The sequence below is a fragment of the Micropterus salmoides genome, unplaced genomic scaffold (assembly GCF_014851395.1).
Source record: "Micropterus salmoides isolate LMB-PRFRI ecotype aquatic unplaced genomic scaffold, ASM1485139v1 Ms_hic_scaffold_17, whole genome shotgun sequence".
Taxonomy (NCBI): Eukaryota; Metazoa; Chordata; class Actinopteri; order Centrarchiformes; family Centrarchidae; genus Micropterus; species Micropterus salmoides.
This window is the reverse complement of record NW_024040817.1, coordinates 10,889,761-10,913,709: the sequence shown is the minus strand read 5'-3', so window position 1 is coordinate 10,913,709 and position 23,949 is coordinate 10,889,761. Positions and strand designations below refer to the sequence as shown.

Sequence of the window (23,949 nt, the reverse complement as noted above, 5' to 3'; positions counted from 1 at the left end):
GTTTTGAAGGAGTATTCCGGAAGTGTACTTTTCTATTACCGCTAGCTTTATTCTGGTGAGCGAGAGGGCGGTGAAGTGCAGATTTCAGACCGGTTTGTAGTCGAAATCGACGAGGACGCCGGGGTAGTGAACCCCTCATATCTGTTTGAAAAAGAAGAACACCGGATTGTCACATTAACTAACCGGGACGACGAATTTACACACTGACCGGGTAAATATTCACATCTGTCTTGTCTGTCGAGTTGCCAGTTAGTTGCTAGCTTAGTTGTCGTCGGCTAAAGCTAACTAACGCTGTTAGCTTAACGTTACCCACCGCCGCTAACGACTATCGGTGAAACTCAACCGACTCCGTCTGAACTGTCACAAACATTTCTAACACTGAACATAATCTTATGCTTCTTTCAGATACAAGATAAAGAACTTCAAAGGGCGGCAGCTGGGGACATTTTGTACAACTTTGAGCTGTCAGTTGCGGTAAGGCAAGTCGGGGGAGAGGACTTCCAGCCGAGGGGAACCCCAAGCGGCCCGGTTCCACATCAGCGACCAAAGCCGGGGAGCGGGCTGCCGCGTAGCCGGGGAGCGGCGTGTCGGCTAGCGGATCTGCAGTCAAGTTTTAACCGGCGCAGGGAGAAGTAATCACTGGGTGCCGGATCATCCGGACAGATACCTCATGAATGGAAATCGGAACAACAGGTGGGATCCCCAGACTAACGGCCATGCTGATCGTGCTTAACGGCGCTAATTTGGTGTTCAGATGCTGCACTTGAGTTATTTGCAGACTGTGTGCAGTGTTAGACACAAGTCTGATCCCCGTGATTGAGCATGTGGGAGCTGCAAGTGTGTTAAGTTGATCTAAATCGGCAACATTGATGTAAGAAAGGTGGCTGTGCTATCGTGGGCACTGGTGCTCAGATAGAAAAATTCCCATTTTCAGCTCCATCAAGTGTAATACACAGGGGTGGTTGTTTCTCAGCGGTGTTTCCCCGTTTTCCACCTTGGTGTGTGTGTGTGTGTGTGTGTGTGTGTGTGTCAAAGCAGTTTCGTGGGTTAGTTGTCTACGTCATTCTTATTCGGCTGTCAAAGGCAGGTGGTGATTCCGTCAGGTGTGCCTGATGCCTGAGAGGCTGGCTCAGTTTCAGAGATGTGTGTGTGTGTACATATCTGTTTGAAGGGCAGGCTTTGTCAACAACTGCTGCCATAGTTACCCCTAGCTATTGAATAATGTTCAGTTCACCGCTGCCTGTGTTAATTACAAATCAATTGAGCATGCCAGGGCATTAGTCAATTTACTTTGTTGCCATGGGGCACAATTTGTGAGTCACAGCTTGTATATTATTGATGCTGTGGAGGCCCGTGTTGGACTGGGAGGGGGAACAAAGGGTCAAACTGGTTCACTGAAACTCATTCACTTGTCACAAACTCCACCGATTTTTCACCTTATACGCACTACACAGTATTATCAGAGCAACATACATTTAAACATTTTAAAACAGTGTCAGGCTTTGATTAATGGGCTCATGTTTGTTTTGATCAAAACATAATTTCTGATTTATCAACAGTTTTTAAGGTCACTGTACTCTGCCAGTATTTGTGACATCTGTGTATTTCTTGAAAGTAGGGCTGCAAGTAACATTATTTTCAATATTACATAAATTGCCTATTGTTATCAATTAATTATTTTGGATATAAAGTGTCCAAAACCAGTAAATTTCCCATTCCAAATTCCCATCACAGTTTTCCAGAGCCCACTGTGATGTCTTTAGCTTGTTCTTTCTGGACAGCGGTCCAATAGATGAATCAGTTGTCAGAATGGTTGTTGATTAATTTTCTGTCGATAGACTAATCAATAAACGACTAAGTGTTTCTGCTCTAATTGAAAATATGGACTTGTCATATATGAATTGAGGGCAGTGTAATGTTCAGTGATTGGGATGAAGTGTATGTGCAAACTAATCTGAAATGATAAATTATAGGACACTGTGTGAACATGATGGTAAAAAAGATGTTGGAGCTATCTGTAGTTATTAAATGAATTCTTCATACATTTTTTTTTTTTTTTAACAGTAGTTTGAACTACACAAATCAGCCCTTGATTCGTCGTAAAATTCCTCTTGCAAATATCCCATGGCCATGTTTTGTGTTCTCACATTGTTTGTGTTATTTCACCTGTTTAAAAGTTGAAATTTTATGCATAAATTAAAAAAGCCACTTCCGTCAGTAATTTAAGAGATCACATTTTTGCCACATATTTTCACCACTCTTCATGCAGTTAATTATGGATCTGGTTTAGGGCTGCAACAAGCAGATATTTTCATAATTGAGTTAAGTAAGTGATAAGTGATTTTTTTTTTTTTACTACTTAAGTTAATCATTTAGATTTTACATCACATAAATCTTTTAAAATGCCCATCATAATTTCCCAGAGCTCAAGGTAATGGGCAAAACACAAAGATATATTAAGTTTATAATGGTCTAAAACAAAGAAAAAAAGTAAATCCTCACAATTGAGAAGCTGGAAGCTGAGAATTTTTCATCTTCAGTAGAACTAGATTTAACATTTTGCAGGCGTCTCTACGCACATCTGGAGTGTTTAATGAAGTCTGCGAGGTAGAGGAGATTAAAACAATTAAATTTAAAAATACCTTTTAGTCTCTAGCAGTGGTGTAGTGATATTAGGATTGTACAATATTACATCAGTGGAGTACTCTCCTAAAGTGTGTGGGTTGAATGTCAGCTCCGTGTGGGCTGTTACTGGTTGTTTGTATAATGAAGCAGCCTGATATGCGGTCATTAGTCTCTCCATTGTTGCTCGTTCTACAGTGAACCCTTGTGTTTTTGGGTCATTACTGGTGCCGTCAGTCTTGTGTCTAGTTAAGGATGTTTTCCATAATTCCTCAAAGAAATCTGAGGATGGATTTCTTTTGCTGTCACTTGTTGATTTACATTTCTACAGTTCTTGCATTAAAGGTTAAAAATGGAAAAGCAAAAATTCTACACGTGCTTGGCAGAGCAAAAAGAGTTATATTACAAGCCTGTATGGTTCATACACATGTATGGTATGGTACATACACTGTATAAAAGTAGTGGACATAGTCATTGTGATGTTATCCATTGGTTTGTGGACTGCTGTATTTAAACCTCGAGTTTGCCAATATGGCTGTCACCATCTTGATTTTTTGCAGCCAGCTGGACCGGACGTGACTATATTTGGACGAGATTGTGGAGCTAGCTAGCTTGGTTAGCTAGGTACATCTCTAATTCACGTTAACGGTGACTTTAACCGGAATGATAATTTTTGCTAGCGGCCGCCCTAAACCATACTCTGCTTTATGGTCTATTTTACATAATTTACTAAATGAACATCATGCTATATTGAAGAAGACTTGAAACATGCGATTGAGACCGTAGGAAATGAGGGAATAAATCATGAATAGTCGCCACCTGCAGGCCGTTAGAGAGAATGCAGGTTTAAGGGACATTTGCCTCACGTTTTAGACCCGAGGGTTCCCCCTTAGTTCATATGCAGACCGGTGCTAAATAGGCGTAAATAGACAATGCACTGGAAATGACGAATACTGCATCGCAAGTAACCACCAAATACTGAAAACACAGCTATATCATTGGCATCGAAATATGAATATCCTAAAAATGAAGACAAAATAATGACCACGCAAATAAAGTACAATTTACATAGTGTTTTCATCACCGGACCTCCAAGATAAATGAGATAAATCTGTGTGCACCTGTTCCTCCTCTTGTCAGCACGCCTGCAGTTGCTATGTAGAAACTATAGCAACATGGGCACCATTGCCATGTGAACGCCACAGAAGGGGAACGGACCTGGGGACGCCTCGGCAGAAAGTGCGGCCCTTTTACTGAAAGATGACTCCTTAGGCAGGTTCAGGGTCAGCCCCTCCACTCTGACAGGAGCTCTCTGCTGCAGGCTGAAACGGTTAAATACTCTCCACCCACAACTTCTCTGCCGCAGTCAGTTTACGGCCACGTTCATCATTACTGTTTTTCAGCAGTACAATTGTTTTTCTGTCATTACAACAAAGTGCACCTCTTGCTATTTTAACAGCCTGAGCTGAGTGTACATGCAGACTTTGTCATGTTGTCATTGTGCGTGTGTGTGTGTGTGTGTGTGTGTGGATGCTCTGAGTCACATTTGTGGAAATTGTGTGGTTGTGTGATGTCACTTTTATTTTTTTTTATCACTGAGTACTTTCCAGTTTGGCATTTATGAAAATTGGTGTCAAATTGGCGTGGTGTCACCCGCCTACTTTTCCTCCTGTCTGGCGAAGGCCATGTCAGTAAGGAGAAATCTTTGAACGATGAGCTGGTCTTCATTTAAAATGTCACCAAACTCTGTAACCTTTCATACGACCGTTATCAGATTTATGTGACTCGCTTGTTTCAGTTTTGTCAGTTTGATATGAGGCAATCTTTAACGTCCCTGACCATCTTCAGTCCTAGCATCCACCCTCTGCTCCTTATTAACCACATCCTTCCTCCAGTTTGTCTTCCGCTCAAAGCTCTTAGCTCGTCTGAAACGGTAGATCACATTCATGATTGCTGGTTTGGGTTATGTTTTAGCTATTTTGGGACATTGAATATTGGGACGTAAATGCTGATGGTGGATGAGGACTGGATTTTGTAGGATTTTCTGCTCTGTTACCAAAAGAGTTGGTCATGGAAAAATGCACCAAACTCCAGGAATGAATTGCATTGAAAAACTGAAACTGCCAGTCTTATATATAGGGCTGGGCGATACGGCCAAACATGTTATCACGATAAAAGATCTCATATCATTCATATGGATAATTATCACACAAATGTCATATCATTGTTTCTTTCAAGTTTAAAGGCAATTTTTTTCTCCTTTGTGAAAGTTGAAGAAACCAGATGGTTTTAAACTTTTCTTTATGGTCAGAACAAACACTTGATGCCAAACAGCTGATCACTTCACAAATCTGAAGAACATTCAATACAGTTATGATAAAATCTTTTTTTTAACAAATATGCCTGAGTAAAATTAAGTAAAATATTTTTTCAGTCCCTTTTCCTCAACAAAATAAATATATTAAAAATAGTGCTAATTTGTTTGTGATTCAAATGAATTAAATCAAACATTTATTGAAAATTTGTTATAATAATTATCATTACTGTTTCGTTGCCCAGCTCTAGTCTTATACTACGATATTAAGACAATAAAGACAAATTCTTCTTGCATTAAACTTACATTAATAGGTTTATTTTGGTCATTTGGAGGTTGCGCAATAAGCTGTAAAACGCACCATTGACATGTTTTCCATAACATTTTCCTTTATCACATTATAGTTGACAGGCCAAACATGTAGGCAAATACTTGCCTACCTATGTCCAACAGATACTCCAGCCTTAATTTGGAGCCGTGTTTGTGTCAAGCTGGCAAATTTCAGTCTAATTTTTACTCTTTACATTAACACTATATGTTTGTATTACTAAGATAGATCATGTAATATACAGGCATATTCAAATTTCCATAACAACAGTTTTATACTTTTTTTTTTTTTTTTTTTTTTAGAAAAGCGAGTGTAAACAATTGTTTTTAATTGTCATGTGTTGTTGTTGTTGTTGTTGTTGTAGGAGCCGCTGAAGCCCAAGCCCAAGCCCTTTTTTCGTTGCCACGGCGACCTGGCTATGGCACCATTGGGAAGCCCATCAAGCTTCTCGCCAACTGCTTCCAGGTAGAAATACCCAAGATCGACGTCTATCTGTATGAGGTGGACATCAAGCCAGAAAAATGTCCTCGCCGGGTCAACAGGTAACAGGAAAGGCTGAAAGTGGTTCAGGTCTTGAGCTGCTATTTATGAGCAGACTGTCCTCAGGAGACTGGACTCTTTTGTTCAGTGTAGACCAGATGGACTGTGAACATATCAGAGAGTTAGCTAACACTACCTGTGTGTTGATGGTTTTTTTCAGGGAGGTGGTGGACTCCATGGTTCAGCATTTCAAGGTGACCATCTTTGGTGACGTTCTGCCAGTTTATGATGGGAAGAGGAGCCTCTACACTGCTAACCCACTTCCTGTCGCCACTGGTGGGGTAAGACTACACAGTAAAGTTTGGATGCTGGTGTTTTAGTTAGTCTGGACCAACAAAAATCACAGTTTAGCTTGACAGAGAATGTCAAGGTCAGAAGTGTGTGCTGTTTTTCTTGTCTTCTTGTTAGATCTTATCAATGGGACATCATGAAAATAGGCTCACTCTTAAAAACAGTGTCATACCAAAATTAAAGTAATATACTATGGCATAGGTCCCTATAATTTCTGCAATGCATAAATTGCAGAATGAAAAAAATATATATATACAAACTAAACACACACACACTCCTTCATGTTGAAGACGGTGCGTTAGCAAGAGCTCAACACTTCAACAAACTGTCAGAATTGCGACCACATCAGCAGATGCAAGATGCCAGCTCGTACATTTGGTGGCTGTGTGGACGGAGTCAGATATTCTGTTAGAAAAAGATAAAAAGTCACGCCCGGTCAAGCTTTGTAAACAAGGAGGAGTGCTCTCCACGTGAGAGTTGCCTCCTTCAGACCCACTTATGTGTTCAGCAGCATACTGAGGCTGTCAAGTAATAACCTGTTTCATAGGAGACATTTCACAATACACGTATTGCAACAATGTGTTGTTGTTGTTATTGTGACTTGTCTCCATGAATAATTGCACATACATTTGAATATTTCTGTAAATATGACACATCAAATTCATATTGATATTGATTCAATTTGTAATATTTTCTTAATTTATTCCTCCATCACATGATTACACGCTCTTTCTTCTTTCTGATGATAAAATGTGCTTAAATAGAAAAATTTAAACAAAAAACATGGAATTTGGGGAAACAGATTTCTTAGGGCCCTAAATAATGGGCCTGGAGACACATGCTTTTTATTTTTCTTATCATTGAGACCCTTGTTTTCCATCTTCAGGTGGATCTGGATGTCACCCTGCCAGGTGACGGTGGGAAGGACCGCCCATTTAAGGTCACCATTAAGTTTGTGTCACTGGTCAGCTGGCACATGCTGCATGAAGTCTTGACGGGACGTGCTGTGGCCGAACCGGTGGACCTTGACAAACCGATCAGCACCAACCCTGTTCATGCCGTGGACGTTGTCCTTCGTCATCTGCCCTCCATGAAGTGAGTTTTCTCCCTTGACCATCTGCAAAGATTTATTTATTTTTGGTAATATTTAAAAAGAATTGTAAAGAAATTCACACCTAGTTCATATTTAAATACTCTGAATTATATTGAAAGCTCAGTGTAGCCTTATAGTTTGAGATAATTACTAGTCTCTAAGATTTTAAAATTTGGTTAAATATGTAGCTCAAATCATGACTACTGTATGCTGTAGTTTACAATAACCATATTACAGTTTTCAGTGACAGGAAGATGAAGACCACTGAATTAAGCATGAGAAGACTATTTCTTGTTGATTAGTTCTGGTCATGAAATATGATCCAAGGATACTTTCATCCTAGAGCTACTGTACAGCTCCCCTAATTTATCATGCAGTATTTTAACCCCAAAGGCGTCACATATTGTAACAGGTGCCGTTTGGTGGAAACATATATTTACCCTACAATACTACAGGTGGATATATCTTCAGTATATTTGGAGATGGTCCAAGTGGGATTTGATTACAACATGGACATATGGATTAAAAGCATATTGTATGTGATCTGCCATTTGGTGAATCCATTAACTGAAATAGCTTTTAGTAACATGAACGAAAACCTTTTTAGCCTCCTGTGGTTTCAAACCAGTAACTCATGCAGAGCTTGTGTTATGCTGCACCCAGTGAACCACACAGGGAATGCAACTCCCAGCCTGAGTTCTATTTTTGTGCTCCACACTCACCTTAGTGAATCTCCCTGTCATTATCAGGTACACACCTGTCGGACGGTCCTTCTTCTCCTCCCCAGAGGGTTATGACCACCCTCTAGGTGGGGGAAGAGAGGTTTGGTTTGGCTTCCATCAGTCGGTACGGCCAGCCATGTGGAAAATGATGCTCAACATTGATGGTGAGTAAGCACTGGGGAAACCAGGCACATTTAAAGGAATATTTAGATATTTAAAAGAATATTTAGTCATTTGTCAGAAATTTGCTCATTCTCTTTCTTGTTAAGAGTTTAATAAGAAGATCAGTACCACTCTCAAGTCATAAGGCTACAACAAGAAGGCATTTTTAACCTGTGGTTTTTGGACGGATTAAACAAACAAGATGAAACATTAGGTACCGGTGGGCGGTTTTTGTTACCCTGGACAGAGCCAGGTTAGCTGTCCCCTTTTCTCCAGTCTTCATGCTAACCTAAAGTAACCGATATCTGTGATCAGAATCTCCCTTACTGCTGTTTGTTCAAATTAAAACTGTTCTTTTGTTTTACTCAAAACCTCATGACCAACTCAAAAGAATTTATGCGTAACACTTACATTTCCTTGTATCTTGTTTGCTGGTTAACTGGCAGTGTTTATTCTAATGTGCAGGCAGTGTTCATCAAATGTTGTCTTAAAAGTTATGCACTCTGCAATGCATTTTTAATGTATATATCTTTTTGGGATTGAGAATAATCTCTGTGCCTCATGGCTCTAAGTAAACCTTCATCCACCTCCACCTGTGTTAAATTTGACCTTGACCTCTATCGTTTCAGTGTCAGCCACAGCTTTTTATAAAGCCCAGCCAGTAATCCAGTTCATGTGTGAGGTCCTGGACATTCACAACATTGACGAGCAGCCTCGCCCTCTCCCTGACTCCCACAGGGTCAAGTTCACCAAAGAGATCAAAGGTACACCACCAAGGAAAGGTAGTGCTTGTTTTCACTGTGCTGCAGTACGAGGCTTACCCTGTACGGCTTTGTGTGTTGTTATGTGTTGGGAACAGATGTGTTTTGATGTTGCAGTAGCCTTTTCAGTATTAGCTTTTTATGTTTTGATAGTTTATTTGATGCAGGCTTAATTTTGCCGATGTAGGAATTTGAACTATTGAGTTTAGGGTTGGGTATTGTTTAGGGCTGGCCCAAATATAATTTTTTGAGCTTCGAGGCTTTGATAGTCACTTTTAACTGTAATTATAGTGACTAAATGCTCTTCTTCTACAATTGGTCAAATATAATTATTTAAATGTGTTCATTGTGTTGTTGTTTGTTTGTTTCCAGCCTGCAGTTTACTGATTAATTTTAAAATGTTGGACATTTGACTGTTTTCATCTGTAATAAAATTAAGCAATTGTAAAATTAATAAACGCTATAACTTCCACTCTTCTGCTGTTAAGCTCAGTGCTCTCACACAGCAGAGGGCTTCATTTCATTTTCCCTTTGATGTGAACTGGAGTGTTACGTTCACTGCTGTTGGTGGAGGTCAGGCGCGCAAACCCCCCCCCTCAATAATCATATTTCATAATTGAATGTGTACCCAACGGTCGAATATTCGGATCCAGCCCTAGTATCGTTTAAATTGATTTGATAAATCAAATCAGGTTCTTACCGAATCTCTGTTCTATATAATATATTTTGGAGGGGAAAAAAAGAACGCATGTTCCAAGAACAAAAATTTGCCTACCTTTTATTCTTGCCACATTTAGAGTCACACATTATGCTACACCTACCACGGGGTATCATAGTTTACAGTAGACTAACGTTCTGTCAGCTGCTTCTGATGTGCTATGACTCAGGAAAATATCAAAGAAGGCTAATGTCCATGGATACGGCTGTGAATAAACAGATTTTGCATACCTAAACAGAAGAGACTCGACCTTAGAAAGGGATGTAACCGCTTCACTACAACTCTTATCAGTGCTCGGTGACATTCATCCATACTCATCTTCCCCTTCCTAGCTAAAGTGAAAGTAGTTTCTGTACTAGAGGGACCCCAGAAAAAAATATATCATTTGTAGACATCATCTGTTTCCCTTTAGTCTAAAGGGTGAATGTCAGCTCACCTTGGGTTTTGTACCATTAGTGTGAGACGTGGCTACTTTTAGCGTTAGCTGTATCTGGGATTAGCTGTACTCATGATTGATGCCATATTGAAGAAAATGCTTTGTCATATTGCACCAAACATCCTTACTGCAAGTGTTGCATTTTGATGCGTCCTTAACATTTGTTACTGAAACTTTTAAGTGTTTGCTGCGGTCCGCCATGGTCCACAAATGTTAATAGAACTACACTCTTCTTGCATGCTTTGTTGATGTACTGCGTAACAAATGGTGTGACGTTAGGTCTGTGTAGCCGGACCTGGCAGATAAGTGCAACTTTTATGGACTGTAAAAAGCTCACTGCAGTTAAATTGGGAGCGAAACTGAAATATGCAAAAAGTTATGAACCAATAACCAGAATTGAAAAGCACATGTTCTAGGAAATTTGGTACTGGCTCCAACTTGTAACCTGTTCTTGATGACCCAACCCTAATTGAGTTTTTCCAGTCTACTGAATAAAAGCTTTAGCCACTTAAATGTTGCTGTTGCGCATTCACATTGATCTCTCCACCATCTCCACAGGTCTTAAAGTGGAAGTGACTCACTGTGGAACCATGCGTAGGAAGTACAGAGTCTGCAATGTAACACGACGCCCTGCCAGCCTCCAGACGTATGTTTCTACACTGCACTCCAGTAGCTCTTTACGCACAATCAAAGCTGTCGTTGGCTTACATTAACAGGTGGTTCTTGTTACCCTTCCATCCATAGATTTCCGTTGCAGCTTGAGAGTGGTCAGACAGTTGAACGCACTGTGGCGCAGTACTTCAGAGAGAAGTACAACCTGCAGCTAAAGTACCCCCACCTGCCTTGTCTGCAGGTGGGCCAGGAACAGAAACACACCTACCTGCCCCTGGAGGTAAGGACTGATGACCGTATGATTCCACTGCCAGCTGCTGGTAAATATGTCTTTGGAAGATAAATAATGATAATGATGACCTGTCGTTGTGGCTGGTAAGGTTTTGAGATAGTATGAAAGTTTAATGTAAAGTAACAATGTTTCCCACAGAATGATAGTGTAACTGTGGCGCACGGGGCGTAAAATCAAATACGATTTTAAATAGGCCTAGTAAAAAAAATCGAAAATCAATCTGTAGCAGTCAGCGTTGATGTTGTGGCGGGCCGCCACAAATAAATGAACGTGTGGGAAACACTGAGTAATATCAAAATATAATTGGGTACCAGAAATCATAAATCACATTTTTGTATCCAAATATGTTGGGCATGTGTAAAGGTTAGCCTGAATCATGTAGGTCTTGTGTTGTGCCCGTTGACTGCTGTTTCTGCCGGTTGGAGAAACAAGTTGGTGGTATTAAGAATAGGGAGATCATATTCCTGAATGGGTAATTAGCTATAAACATCAATAGCAGTGACAGAAAAATGGTGACCAGTGTGGTTGAGATACAACTTGATGTAAATTAAGTTGTATTTAAATATTTTTTTACATATTCGGAAAAATAAATCTTTGATGCTCTGCTACTACAGCTTTCATGTCAACTCTCAATGGATATCTCAATGGCTTGCTCCTGATTGGTTTGGACAAAATCAAAACGCTAGTGAATGAATGAAGTAAAACAAACTGGTAATTCAGTCAGATTATCAAACTGGATTAAGAGCTAGATTAACCTGAACCGGCTTTTTTCCCTTCCGTTCAGGTGTGCAACATTGTAGCTGGACAGCGCTGCATTAAAAAACTAACAGATAACCAGACGTCAACCATGATCAAAGCAACAGCCCGCTCTGCACCAGACAGACAGGAGGAGATCAGCAGGCTGGTGAGTATCTTGTGGACCAGAAATAAAATTGCAAGAAGCTTGCTTTTTTTTTTGTTCAATAAAACAAATTCTCTTCCCCTCAGGTGAGGAGTGCAAATTACGAGGCCGACCCATTCGTCCAGGAGTTTCAGTTCCGCGTGCGAGATGAGATGGCTCAGGTGACGGGCCGCGTCCTGCCGGCCCCCATGCTGCAATATGGCGGCAGGGTGAGCTCTGAACCATTTATGGTACCTTCCCTTTAAATCACGCTTCATATGCATGTTTGTTTTTTAACAAGTCTCTGTGTTGTGTGTCTGAGACAGCGGGGTTTCCTCCAGTTAGTCAGAAAAGCTGCACAAGTTGGACTAATAATCCTGACTCTTGAAATTTCGTGGCTCTGAATTTCTGCCTTAAAACCAAAAACTCAGTTGGTCCTATGATCCTTTAGTAGTGATGAATGACATGTACATGTGGAACTCTTTCAACAATGACAAAAATTCAAAAATGAGCCACTCTAAGGCAGTTCTGAGCTGAACACATTTTCTGTGGGGAAACCCTGTGATTTTCACATTTGATGTGTCACAATTCTCTGATTGCATCTTGTCCATCTCTCACATGAACAATTTGCTGTGGTTTTATACTCTTACAAATGCATGATGTTTTAAAAGATAATACAAAGAAGATGTTTTGATTTGAAAGCAGTCTCTGATTTGCATGTCTGCCATACAAATATGTTTTCCTGCAATACACGCTAAATGCATGATCCAATCAGAAGCACAGATTAAAATCGGGTAATGAAATTAATTTGTCTCTAATGCCATGATCAGCCGATGAATCTCAGTCTATTAAATAATCACCAGCCCTTGATCTTGAAATCTCACTGGCTGCCTGAATCCTTTAAATCTTTGAATCCATACTTTGTCTGTGTTCTTGTACTGTATGTGTCTGTGTGACTGCCAGCCCCAGCAGATCAACCCTGCACTGTCGTTGCAGAACCGCACGGTGGCCACACCCAGCCACGGGGTGTGGGACATGAGGGGGAAGCAGTTTCACACGGGAGTAGAGATCAAGATGTGGGCCATCGCCTGCTTCGCCACCCAGAGGCAGTGCCGAGAAGAGATCCTTAAGTGAGTTTAAAAAAAAATGCTTAGTTTAGTTGGTGTGGTTAAAGTAACACGGGAAGTGATAAAAATAATAAAAGAATCAACAGATTAAAGGAAGGATAATACACATTTTAGCTTGTGAAATAAAAAAAAAATGCTCTGGAACCCAATGAAGAAAATCTCACATTTAAAGAAACAAGTCAAATTTATTTAGATTAACAAGAATTGCAAAGTCTAAAATAGAATAATTTAGTAGAGTACTTATACTAGGGTATGACAGTTAATTTTACAATTATGTAGCAGAACATTTTTTTCCCCTTATTTTGAATAATTAAAAAATACAGTTTGAGAACAGAAAAATCACTCCTCAAGTGACAAGAAGAATTACATAAATAAATCACAATAAACCAGTACTCTGCTGCTAGTGACATTAAAAACACATTACTAGCATGTCTTTTTTTTATGAAAATAACTACATTTCTTTTTTTCTTCATGCTCAGGAGCTTCACTGACCAGCTGCGTAAAATCTCAAAGGATGCTGGGATGCCAATCCAAGGCCAGCCATGTTTCTGTAAATACGCCCAGGGAGCTGACAGCGTGGAGCCCATGTTCAGACACCTGAAGAACACCTACGGTGGGCTGCAGCTCATCATCGTAATCCTGCCTGGGAAAACACCTGTCTATGGTACAAAAATACATTTCTAAACCAGATACAGTGTTGAAATATGAACGGTAACAAAGTCAGTGTGCATAGAAATGTTGCATCTGAACCTCTGACCTTTAGGCTCCTGCTACCCTAGACAAATACAAAATAGTCTCACTTCAGTCATATGAACTTTGTGAGGCATATAAGTGCAGTAAACCGTGAATGTAGAGTCAAAGGAATATCTCTGGCCCACAGCTGAGGTGAAGCGGGTGGGCGACACCCTTCTTGGCATGGCCACTCAGTGTGTGCAGGTGAAGAACGTAGTGAAGACGTCCCCTCAGACCCTGTCAAACCTCTGCCTCAAGATCAACGTCAAACTGGGAGGAATCAACAACATCCTGGTTCCACACCAACGGTAAAATGAACACAGAAAGTAAAGATAGACCTCATGGGTTCTTGCTGCTGCGTCTTGTCAGTCTTTTTTTGAATTTTTTAACTAAAATTCAAGGTTTTTTTTCTCACCTAGACACATTCTGAGTTCAGTGGGTAGGGAAAATAATCCGGCTATCTGACATTCATGTCTTCTTAAATTGTTATAATTTTTGACTTTACATCAAAAGTGTCTCTGATAATGTCTGAGCCTGTCTGCTGGCTGTTCGAAAGACTGTGTCGCATCATGACTGATGGTCGGAAGATAATTTTTTGTCTCTTGTCATCCACACAGACCCTCTGTGTTCCAGCAGCCTGTCATCTTCCTCGGGGCTGATGTCACTCATCCTCCAGCAGGAGATGGGAAAAAGCCATCTATTGCAGCGGTGAGACTTCACTTCAGAGAAAAGATACTTGGTCAACAATCTTGTATTTTTTCTTCACTTACACTACTCATATCAGTCTCTGCCTGTTGTCACAAAATGGACTTTATTACCCTGAAATAATTTTGGACTGGCTGTAGCCGTTTCCTTGCTGAAACATGACTAAAACACACTGTATAATTTGAGTGTTTTTAACATTTATAACATTTTTAACATCTATGTAACTATGTATTGTATTACTTGCATACCTTTGCAGAAACCCACAAAAAATAGTTTCTTAAATGCTCTTAAAGGTTCAGTGTGTAATATTTAGGAGGATCTATTGACAGAAATCCAATATAATATACATAACTATGTTTTCAGTGGTGTATAAAGACCTTACATAATGAACTATTATGTTTTTATTACCTTCAGAATGAGCCATTTCTATCTACATTCAAAGCGGGTCCCCTCACATGGAAGTCATCATGTTGCTACGCCATGTTTCTGCTGTAGCCTAAACGGACAAACCACTCTACAGAGCACGTTTCGTCACTACATGTAATACGTACAAAGCAGAAGTAGTAATAGCAGTAGTAGTCTGGTTTAATAGAAGTAAGAAGAGAAGTGACATTTGGACAAATAGAAGACCACACGCATTATTTAGCACAAAAACTGACAGAGCACGTCGGCCACCGTAGCTTCGCCTAAGCGCTTGCAAAAGGAGGGGTGAGAAGTAACTGATGGTGCATTCATGTGGTGCCGGAACAAATTTTGTGTACATGGGACATAAAGAAGTATACAGAACAGTATACAAATAATTAAGAAGACACAAATAATAAAAGCTTTCCCAGGGTTAGGCTATATTATGTAAATATATTAAAAGAGCAGCCTTTTTTTGTTGGATTTAGAAATTAAGTTGAGATAAGATATCGTATGTCTGCGTGTTGTTTATTCGCTCTGGTAATGCTAATCCAACACATCTTTGTATTAGCGTCCATGCTGATTCCACATTCTGACTTAAAAGCGCATGAACACACACTGAAGTCGGAAGAACAACTTCACAACTCAGGAAATGGGATCATCTGCGGAGCAATAAATGCACCATGAGCCACTGGTTGCTAGATGGCACTAAAACTTACACATTGAACCTTTAAGTTGTGATGTCTTTGCATATAATTGTGTTTCTGACACTTCTGACTGATGTCGTGCTTCTACAGGTGGTGGGCAGCATGGACGCTCACCCCAGCAGGTACTGTGCTACAGTGCGGGTCCAGAGGCCCAGACAGGAGGTCATCCAGGACTTGGCGTCTATGGTGCGAGAGCTCCTGATCCAGTTCTACAAATCAACCCGCTACAAGCCGACCAGGATCATCTTCTACAGGGACGGAGTGTCAGAGGGACAGTTCAGACAAGTAAATCAACTTTTTCTCTGTAAAAGTTGCAGGTTGTGTCAAATGTCCAATTCTTACTGTAATTTTACAAAAACACGTTTGCTAATGTTCTAAGTTAATTTACTTGGCAAGTCTAACTGTATTTTTCTGTGTAGGTCCTGTACTATGAGCTGCTGGCTATCAGGGAGGCTTGCATAAGTCTCGAGAAAGATTACCAGCCGGGGATTACTTATATTGTCGTGCAGAAACGCCATCACACGCGTCTCTTCTGTGCAGATCGCAACGAGCGGGTGAGTTAGAAAACGGGACTTCTTTTTGTAAACAATATGGTGTTCTAGGAGTATTCTGGTGGCCTGCATCTGTATGATTTGATTTGGCAAATTAGGAAGGTGATCAGACAAAAGGGAAGTAAAGCAGATTAAAGAAGGATTTGACATCAGGGTTAGTGCTCAGGCTTGTAAAGGATTTTTGTGGAAGTGTGACCTCTTAAAATAGTAAAATTACGCTTCACTCTCAGGTTGGACGAAGTGGAAACATTCCTGCAGGCACCACAGTGGACACCGACATCACCCACCCCTACGAGTTTGACTTTTACCTCTGCAGTCACGCTGGAATCCAGGTAAACTTTGTCGGGCGAACCCAGACTTACTACACCAGACTCAAACTCACTGAAAATACAGTAGCAAGAACTTTCACTGTATAGACTGAATTATTGTAGTACACTTGTGGTGGCCAGATTTCTGATTTAAGGCCTTTTTAAAACCACAAGTACATTTTCTGTACATTTTCTTTTAAATTTAATGAACTGTTGTGGTTACTGTATGTTATGCATACTTAGACCAACTTGTAGTGAAGAGTATCAAAGAATATTCCCTCTTCCTCAGCTACACAGACAGACTGAGAACTTCTCTATTTCAGTCTGTCGAACAACCACGCCTCCCCTCTTCACCTAAATTTAGCCGCTCATTGTTTGTCCTTTTCTCTATGGAGCTGCTTTTCTCTGGGGCGCGATTAACTCGGTTTTCCTCCCTGCAGGGTACAAGCCGGCCTTCCCACTACCACGTTCTGTGGGACGACAACTGTTTCACCGGGGATGAGTTCCAGCTCCTCACCTACCAGCTGTGCCACACCTACGTCCGCTGCACGCGCTCCGTCTCCATCCCTGCACCAGCTTACTACGCCCACCTGGTAGCCTTCCGTGCCCGCTACCACCTGGTTGACAAAGAGCACGACAGGTGGGGAGAAAGTCTTTTAATTTTAATTAGATGATGCAGGCCTCTGCACACCAGGTCAGAAATTGTCGCACGTTTAAATGCAAACTCACAATGTCAAGTTTACACACTCTCCGAAACTTTCATCCATCATCAAAGTTTTTGCATCTGTCAAAAGCACAGCGTCGCATACAAAAAATACTGTGTGCCTTATGGGACTATGGAAGTTGATTACATCTGAATCATCTTAATTTATTTGTAAGAAAGGAATGGAACCAATGAATCTGTTGGGGATTACTCCTAGATTAATCATTTTGGCTGTACAAATTTATTAGGTCATCCATTTTTTAAGGAAATTATATTTATTTTTTAATTATAAAGTGTCTTTATAATAACAATAAATAATAAAAATAATTACTTTTTCAGGTCAGACACTATCAAATGTAAATATTGTAGACTTTTTAATATGTAACTTACCATTATTCCTCTCTCTCATTTCAAAGTGCGGAGGGCAGCCACGTCTCAGGGCAGAGTAATGGCAGAGACCCCCAGGCGCTGGCCAAGGCTGTTCAGATCCACCACGACACACTGAGGACCATGTATTTCGCCTGACCGCCCCTCCACTTCCCTCCATCTTCAACCAGTCTCAGTGTCCCACTTCCATCAGCTGCCTCGTCACGTCACGCAGAGGCCACTGGAACTCGGTGGCGACGGCTGCGAGTGCAGGCCGCGTAAGGACGTAATAAGCCAGAGAGGAGTTACAGCCACATTATGCAATTTGAAACCAGCCAATCTTTTCTGTGCTCCCGCCCGTGCATCTCTTTCTCACCTACACCTCCTCTGCTGTATTTAAATTACAATGGATTCTGTCTCCTCTAAAGCGCGCAAGTCACGTCCTTGCCTTCCAGTTTTGACAGCAGCTCAAAGTTTTTATTTTGCTGTTTTTATTTTTTTCTGTGTGTTTAAAGTATGGCGGAGCAGCAGGGAATACAAAAACTGATGATTTTTTTGGTGCATGGTGGGCATGAAGCAGAACCAGTGAGGACCTGACTTGCTCCGTAGCCTCATGTTGACCCTAATGTTGCTGGTTTATGTTGTAGATGGTTTTTACACGTTTGTTTGTGAGTTTTCATCTTGTCTAGATATAATTTGTGTCACTTCTCTGTCGAGCAAATGTGTGATTGCCACTGCAACACGTTAGCCAAGTACGCTTGTAAACGTCAGGCTGCCTTAGCAGTTACTCCTCTGTCTCCCTTTAAGCCAATGGTTCCTCACAGTCATTCAGCCAGACAGTAAGAAGCCCAACTCAGCACTCAACCAACACAGACACTGAATGAAATCTTTATTTAATTTTTTAAACAAAGCCACTTACAGCCATCAAAGAGGTATTGTGTATCGCTTAATGCCTTACAGCGAGGTGAGGTGCATACAGAGGACTGCTAGAATACAATGCCATGGCCATGAAATGGACAATTTTAAACGTCTCTCACTCACAGTTCAGCTTGGTACAAAGTGTTATACCAAACGTCGTCCTGTGAGTTTTATTCCTTCTTGCTATTTATGAGTTGTTGTGTTCTTTTTAACTTAATTAACATTCGTTTTCAGCAATAGAACAGAGTAGACCGTTTCTATCTTGTGACGACCACAAACCTTTTGGCTTTTCACAGCTTTTACACAAGGAACTGACCAATTTAGTTGTCAAAAACTCCGTCAGTGCAATAAGGTGTTAATACAGAGCGAGCAGGTTCAGTGGTGAATGTTTTCAAGGAGCTTTGGCGTGCTAAAATGTTTACGAGTGAGTTTTGGCATGTGACAATGAACTTGGATTCAGGAATGTATCGGCCTGATGTGAGGATGTGTGGATCAGCCGAGAGGTCTGATGGTGTTTGGAGAGATCAAACAAAGTGCCTGATTTGGTAAGAGTGTGTTAACTGTTAGTTGGATGGAAGGTTTTTAATCGAATGTTGGTTTGGTTGCTTCTGTTATTGCATTTAGTGAAACGGTCTCAGAATCCCAACATAATGTAAAAATACTGCACTGCCCGAGACATGGAGCTGGACTGTAGTTGATCTCAATGCATGTGTGATTATTCCTAATGTTTTTGTTTTTCGTTATCAGGAAATAATTAATCAACTTAACATTTTAACGGTTTGTGTCCTTGTGATTGCAACATATTATGTGATCAGTTAGACGCACTTTATTGGAGATCATACATAAAACAAAGCTTACATTGATTATGAAATACAACAGTGCAGTTTCCTGCAAATTATGTCCAGCTTTTTCATGAAGATTTTTTATAATGTCACGATCTTGAGAAGTGGTCATGTCAGTGAGGGAGAAAAAAAAAAAAGAATAATCACACTCATTTCTTCTCTGCTATTATAAATGTGGATTTCTGAGCAGGCGTTACATGCAGCCAGTTGAAGACAGAGACTTGGATGCGTGTCCTCACTTGGTGCACTGACAGCCCGCACTCTTTGTACTCTTTCATATTCATATATCAGTCTTTTTCACCTTGCTGTTTTGCATTTGTTTTTAGAGGAGGTCTGGGCTGGGTATCTCCAAAACTGGTTTTCATGCTGCAGCTAACTATTATTTTCATTATCGATTAACCTGCTCATTTTTTCTCAATTAATAATTTTGTTTATAAAATGTATTATTATTACTTTTTTAATATTTGTTCTAATTTCACATAGCCCAATGAGATGCATCAGATTTCTTGTTTTGTCTGACCAACAGTCTAAAACCCAAAGATTTTCAGTTTACCACCATATATGACAAAGAAGAGCATCACAGTCTCTCATTTCAGTCCCTAGAAACAGCAGATTTTTTACTAAAAATTACTAAAAACTATCAATTATAAAAATAGTTGCTGATTAATTTTCTGTCAGTTGACTAATTAATAATAAAATAATCGTTGCTGCTCTAGGACGGTACTTAAAACTACCTTTCTATTTTGGAGGAAACCATTTTTTCTGCTACATTTGGACACTGGTAGCTTATGAATCTCAAATTACAACAAAATAATTATCGGAAAAATCACATAAGACATCTGCTAACAATCCAACATGTTGAAGTTTATCAATATATTTTTTTGCTTTTTTAAATCATCGTTGCCAGTTATCAGTCACAGTGGTACTTCTTTTCAATGCCCAGCCCCTGAGGGTGTTTTTCTGTCATGGCCTTGCAGTATAGTTTAACACAGACGAAGCCTTCAGGTTTCATCACGTGGACCAAACCAACGTGCCTGGTAGGGGTGAAGGTGGAGGATTTTGAGGGAGGGTGGGGTTGCTGTACTGTACGGGTAGCTCTCTACACTCACAGCCTTACAGCATCGTGCTGATCGGCCCTGTACTGCTAACTGTGCAAGCCACATGTCACCAGAACCAAACTTACGCTGCTATAAGAAAACCCATTTATTGAATATTTCCTCAGATATATACACATACACATATACACAGAGAGACTTAGAGGATATGGTATTTTACTGCACTTAAAAAATATGCACGTGTTTATGGTTGAACATGATGCTGCTGAGGTGTGTTTTGTGTCCGGGCAGAGTTTGTGCTTCTGGTTGATTCTCTTCTGTTTTTGGAGTCGCCTGCAGTTAAAAGCATTTTTAATTCTAAAAACTATCTGAGTAGTTTGTCCCCCTCTGTGTTTGTTGTCCCGTTGAAGCAGTTTCCTAAATGTCAGACATTACCAGCATTTGATTTTACTTGAAGAAAATTAGTCGTGGGCATGTTTAACATTGTTGGCTTGTGCTCTGCTTGTTTTTTGAAAGTCTATTTAGAGCCTTATGACGGGAATCCCTTTTACACTCACAACGCCACGTACAGTAAGTCGACCTGTAGGCAGGTCTTTGTGTCTTACAGCGCTGGACATCAGATGCCTTTTTCCTAAATAAAATAAAAGCATTTTAAAGTCTGAATTGAGATATATTTATATGTAAGGATATTCATGTAATGCACACACCACTTATTTTTCCTATTAAGTCCTATTTGAAGCAGAAGTGTGATAGCTGTATGGAAATATGGAGTTTAATAATCGCAGTGGCCGGTGATCATTTTTCAGAATTTGATAATGCAATAGGTTTACTTGTGTTAAAAGCTAAACGGATGTATTTGCTGCATTGACCTGCTTTGTGGAGACCGTTGAGGGTTGTTTTGTCATGTTAAGTGATCAGATGAACCTTCAACCCTCCTCTGCAAAGACCTGTGAAGACCTCCCCCCTGCTGTTATTTTATCATCTCAAAAAGCTCATCAAAGAAGTGAAAGATTTTGAATGTGATGGGATTTAAGACATTTCTCAGTGCATGTGCTGCAAACTGCATCAAAGTTTTTTATTTTACTTTCTTTTGTTTGCTGTTGTTTTGTTTTCTTTTTTTTTTAACTCTTTTTGCATATTCATGAGAGGAGGAGGGTTGAAAGTTCATCCTTGGACCCACTCGTCCGTAAACAGACTGTGCCTTTCCTGATGGTGCTGAAAAAGAAAAAAAAAAACGAGTAAATCAAAGAAATCTTAATTTTCAGAAAGGGCGCTGAGGCCCGAGTCTACATTGATAAGTATATATTGATACATGACAATACTGTAAGGTGTGAGTGTGTGTGTGTGTGTGTGTGTGTGTGTGTGTGTGTGTGTGTGTGTGTGTGTGTGTGTGTGTGTGTGTGTGTGTGTATATATATGTATTTGTGTGTGAGTGTGTGGATACCTCTGACATATATGCCAAGAACACACAAATATGCAGAACTGATCAGTGTGGAGCTGACAGGACCAAAAGGCCTGTGGGGATCAGTTTAGTAGACGGGCACTCTCAAGCACAACCCAATAACTAACATTTCTAAAAAACAAAAAACAAATAGGGGAACACTCATGACTCCATAGGTAACGAGTAGCTCAGTGTAGATTATGTAGCATTATTTATTTAACTTTATTTCTATAGGGAAATGATGCCTCCCTTACTGCTTGTAAACACATTTATTTTTTTTTCTCCCTCCTTTAGCGTTTTAATTTATGTGTTCATTCTCGAATGGACGGCAATAATGAAGATATCGTAAAGTTTCTGTGCAAACCGTTTGTCTGGCCTTCTCTCAGTTTATGCACGTCACCATCTGACCCTCTTTTTTTTTTTTTTATGATTTTAGTTTTTCTTCTATCTTCTAATGTGAAATTTTAGACGTTTACAGACTTGGGATCGTTCTTCGGTTGAGTTGTAACTTCACGAGTGCCCGTCTCCCATGTGAAGGGATTCCCCACAATAATAAATCTGTAAACCTCTGCGGTTGGCTGCATATCATACTCAAAAAGATAAATAATGTTTGGGTTTCACAGTATATTAATGTGCTTTTTTCCTTTTGTTTTTGCCTGATTATTAAAATGTGTCACTTTTAGAAGTAAATTGTATGTCAAGACCTTTTTTGTCTTAACACTCATCTGATCCTGGTCCTACGTTGAGCCTTTTTATTTGGTTGTCATATTTAATTTTTTGAATAAATACTCTATGTATGAAATGTGTTATTTCTTTCTACATTTTTAAAATTTTAATATTTTTGACAACATTACCCGGATGTCTCGTCACGTTGAAATCTGCACTCTTAAGAGGAAATGGAAAGGTTTAGAAAGCCATGAACACCCTCACGGTTTGTGATCATTTCCAGAGGCAACTGCAAATGTGAATGAGAAAAGTGATCACAGAATCACAGTTGAACTCATGCAAACTGTTTACAGTTTGCACAATCATAAAATTAATTTTGTGTGATGACGTTCACATCGGGTATCATAGTCTCGAGGTGTTTAAGTCACCTTTCTTAACTTAGGGATTCTACTCCACTCAACAAGCAAAAGTTATGTTAAAACTGTATATTGCAGAACATTGTAGTTAGCTTTAATCTTTGTGACAACAGAAAGTATGATCATAACTTAGTATATATTCAAACACCAATCCAATGAAGAGTCCCAACTTTGTCTAAAGTAATTTCACTGCTTCCTGTGTAGGATACTCTTAACATGATTAGTGTACAAGTAATACTCCCATATTAATTTCAGATCTGATTTTCTGACAGTTTATTTTAAAGGTGCCCTAATTTAATTTTACAGTTTATAGGTAAAAATGGAGACAGTTTTGTGAGACAGTAGACTTATTAAGTCACCACATTTATGTTGAATATGTAAATGAATATAGTAAACATTATGCCTGCTAAACATCGTTATTGAGAGCACGTTAGCATGTAATGCATAACTTTGCCCAGCAAGCAATAACTAAGACTCCAGTGTCGGTGAAAAAATTAAAATAATAATCATAAGCTAAACAACTTAACTCCTCCATACAGATTTTCATGCATGAAACTCGACCGAGTACAAGATGGCTACTGCACTGGTGAAGGTAGGTTGCAATACTTAATAAATGGAAATAATTAAGTGTACGGATTGGTGTTACCAAATAAAATTTCAGGAACCTTCCTCAGAATTGACTTACTTTTCAGGAATTGATTAGAAAGCTGTGGGACCTGTAATCATAATATGATTCTGTTGGAAGGTAATAAAATTAAACGTAGCTGTATGTTTAAGGTCACAATATAATTTATCTCTTTTTCAGCAGGCTGAGTGAAAATAAGATTAGACAGCTTTCATTAAACTTTTTGTAAATTGAAGGTGCACACAGTAAACTTACAAATGAACAAAGTGTGCTGCTGAACCAACGTGCCTGGATGTCCTCTGTGCAGGACACTATAAAGATGTTATCTATGTATACGTGCACTTCTCCTGCATAGGAGCGCTGGATTCATTATTACCGACAGGAAATGGACAGAGGGCTGTTATCAGTCACTTCCTGTTTGAAGTTCCCGCAGACCAACACAGACACCCTTTATAACTTTATAACACTACGGCGTTGTGTAGTCTCTGTGTTTAGAGCTCAGGCTGTCCGTGCTTATAACTCCAAATTACCTTGGCAGTGTACAATCTCCACTTCCTGCTTATGTAGTCAACATCCCCTGGTTTTTAATTGCTTTATCCCTCGCTCCAATAAAA

General features: G+C 39.9%; 1 protein-coding gene across 7 annotated transcripts; it reads left to right on the top strand.

Moving 5' to 3' along the window:
* Window positions 1–51: 51 nt before the first annotated feature.
* ago3b (argonaute RISC catalytic component 3b) lies at window positions 52–22,430 on the top strand. 7 transcript variants are annotated; one of them, XM_038725778.1, is made up of 20 exons: window positions 52–211; window positions 406–693; window positions 5,629–5,806; window positions 5,965–6,085; window positions 6,982–7,190; window positions 7,938–8,074; window positions 8,702–8,836; window positions 10,546–10,633; window positions 10,732–10,879; window positions 11,676–11,795; window positions 11,879–12,001; window positions 12,768–12,901; window positions 13,378–13,562; window positions 13,779–13,938; window positions 14,248–14,338; window positions 15,535–15,729; window positions 15,864–15,998; window positions 16,226–16,327; window positions 16,744–16,943; window positions 17,423–22,430. In XM_038725778.1, the coding sequence occupies exons 2-20, from the start codon at window positions 675–677 to the stop codon at window positions 17,529–17,531; spliced, it is 2,589 nt and encodes an 862-aa protein (XP_038581706.1). In that variant the 5' UTR covers window positions 52–211; window positions 406–674; the 3' UTR covers window positions 17,532–22,430. The 7 variants fall into 7 exon arrangements, with proteins under 7 accessions (XP_038581706.1, XP_038581704.1, XP_038581701.1 ...); XM_038725776.1 differs by having other exon boundaries at window positions 11,879–12,022; XM_038725773.1 differs by having other exon boundaries at window positions 11,879–12,022; window positions 12,735–12,901.
* The last annotated feature ends 1,519 nt before the right edge of the window (window positions 22,431–23,949 follow it).

Coding starts and splice junctions, on each gene's coding strand:
- ago3b (XM_038725772.1), top strand. Junction 13,563..13,778: donor TGGGAAAACACCTGTCTATG/GTACAAAAATAC, acceptor TCTGGCCCACAG/CTGAGGTGAAGCGGGTGGGC. Junction 15,730..15,863: donor CAGAGGGACAGTTCAGACAA/GTAAATCAACTT, acceptor TTTTCTGTGTAG/GTCCTGTACTATGAGCTGCT.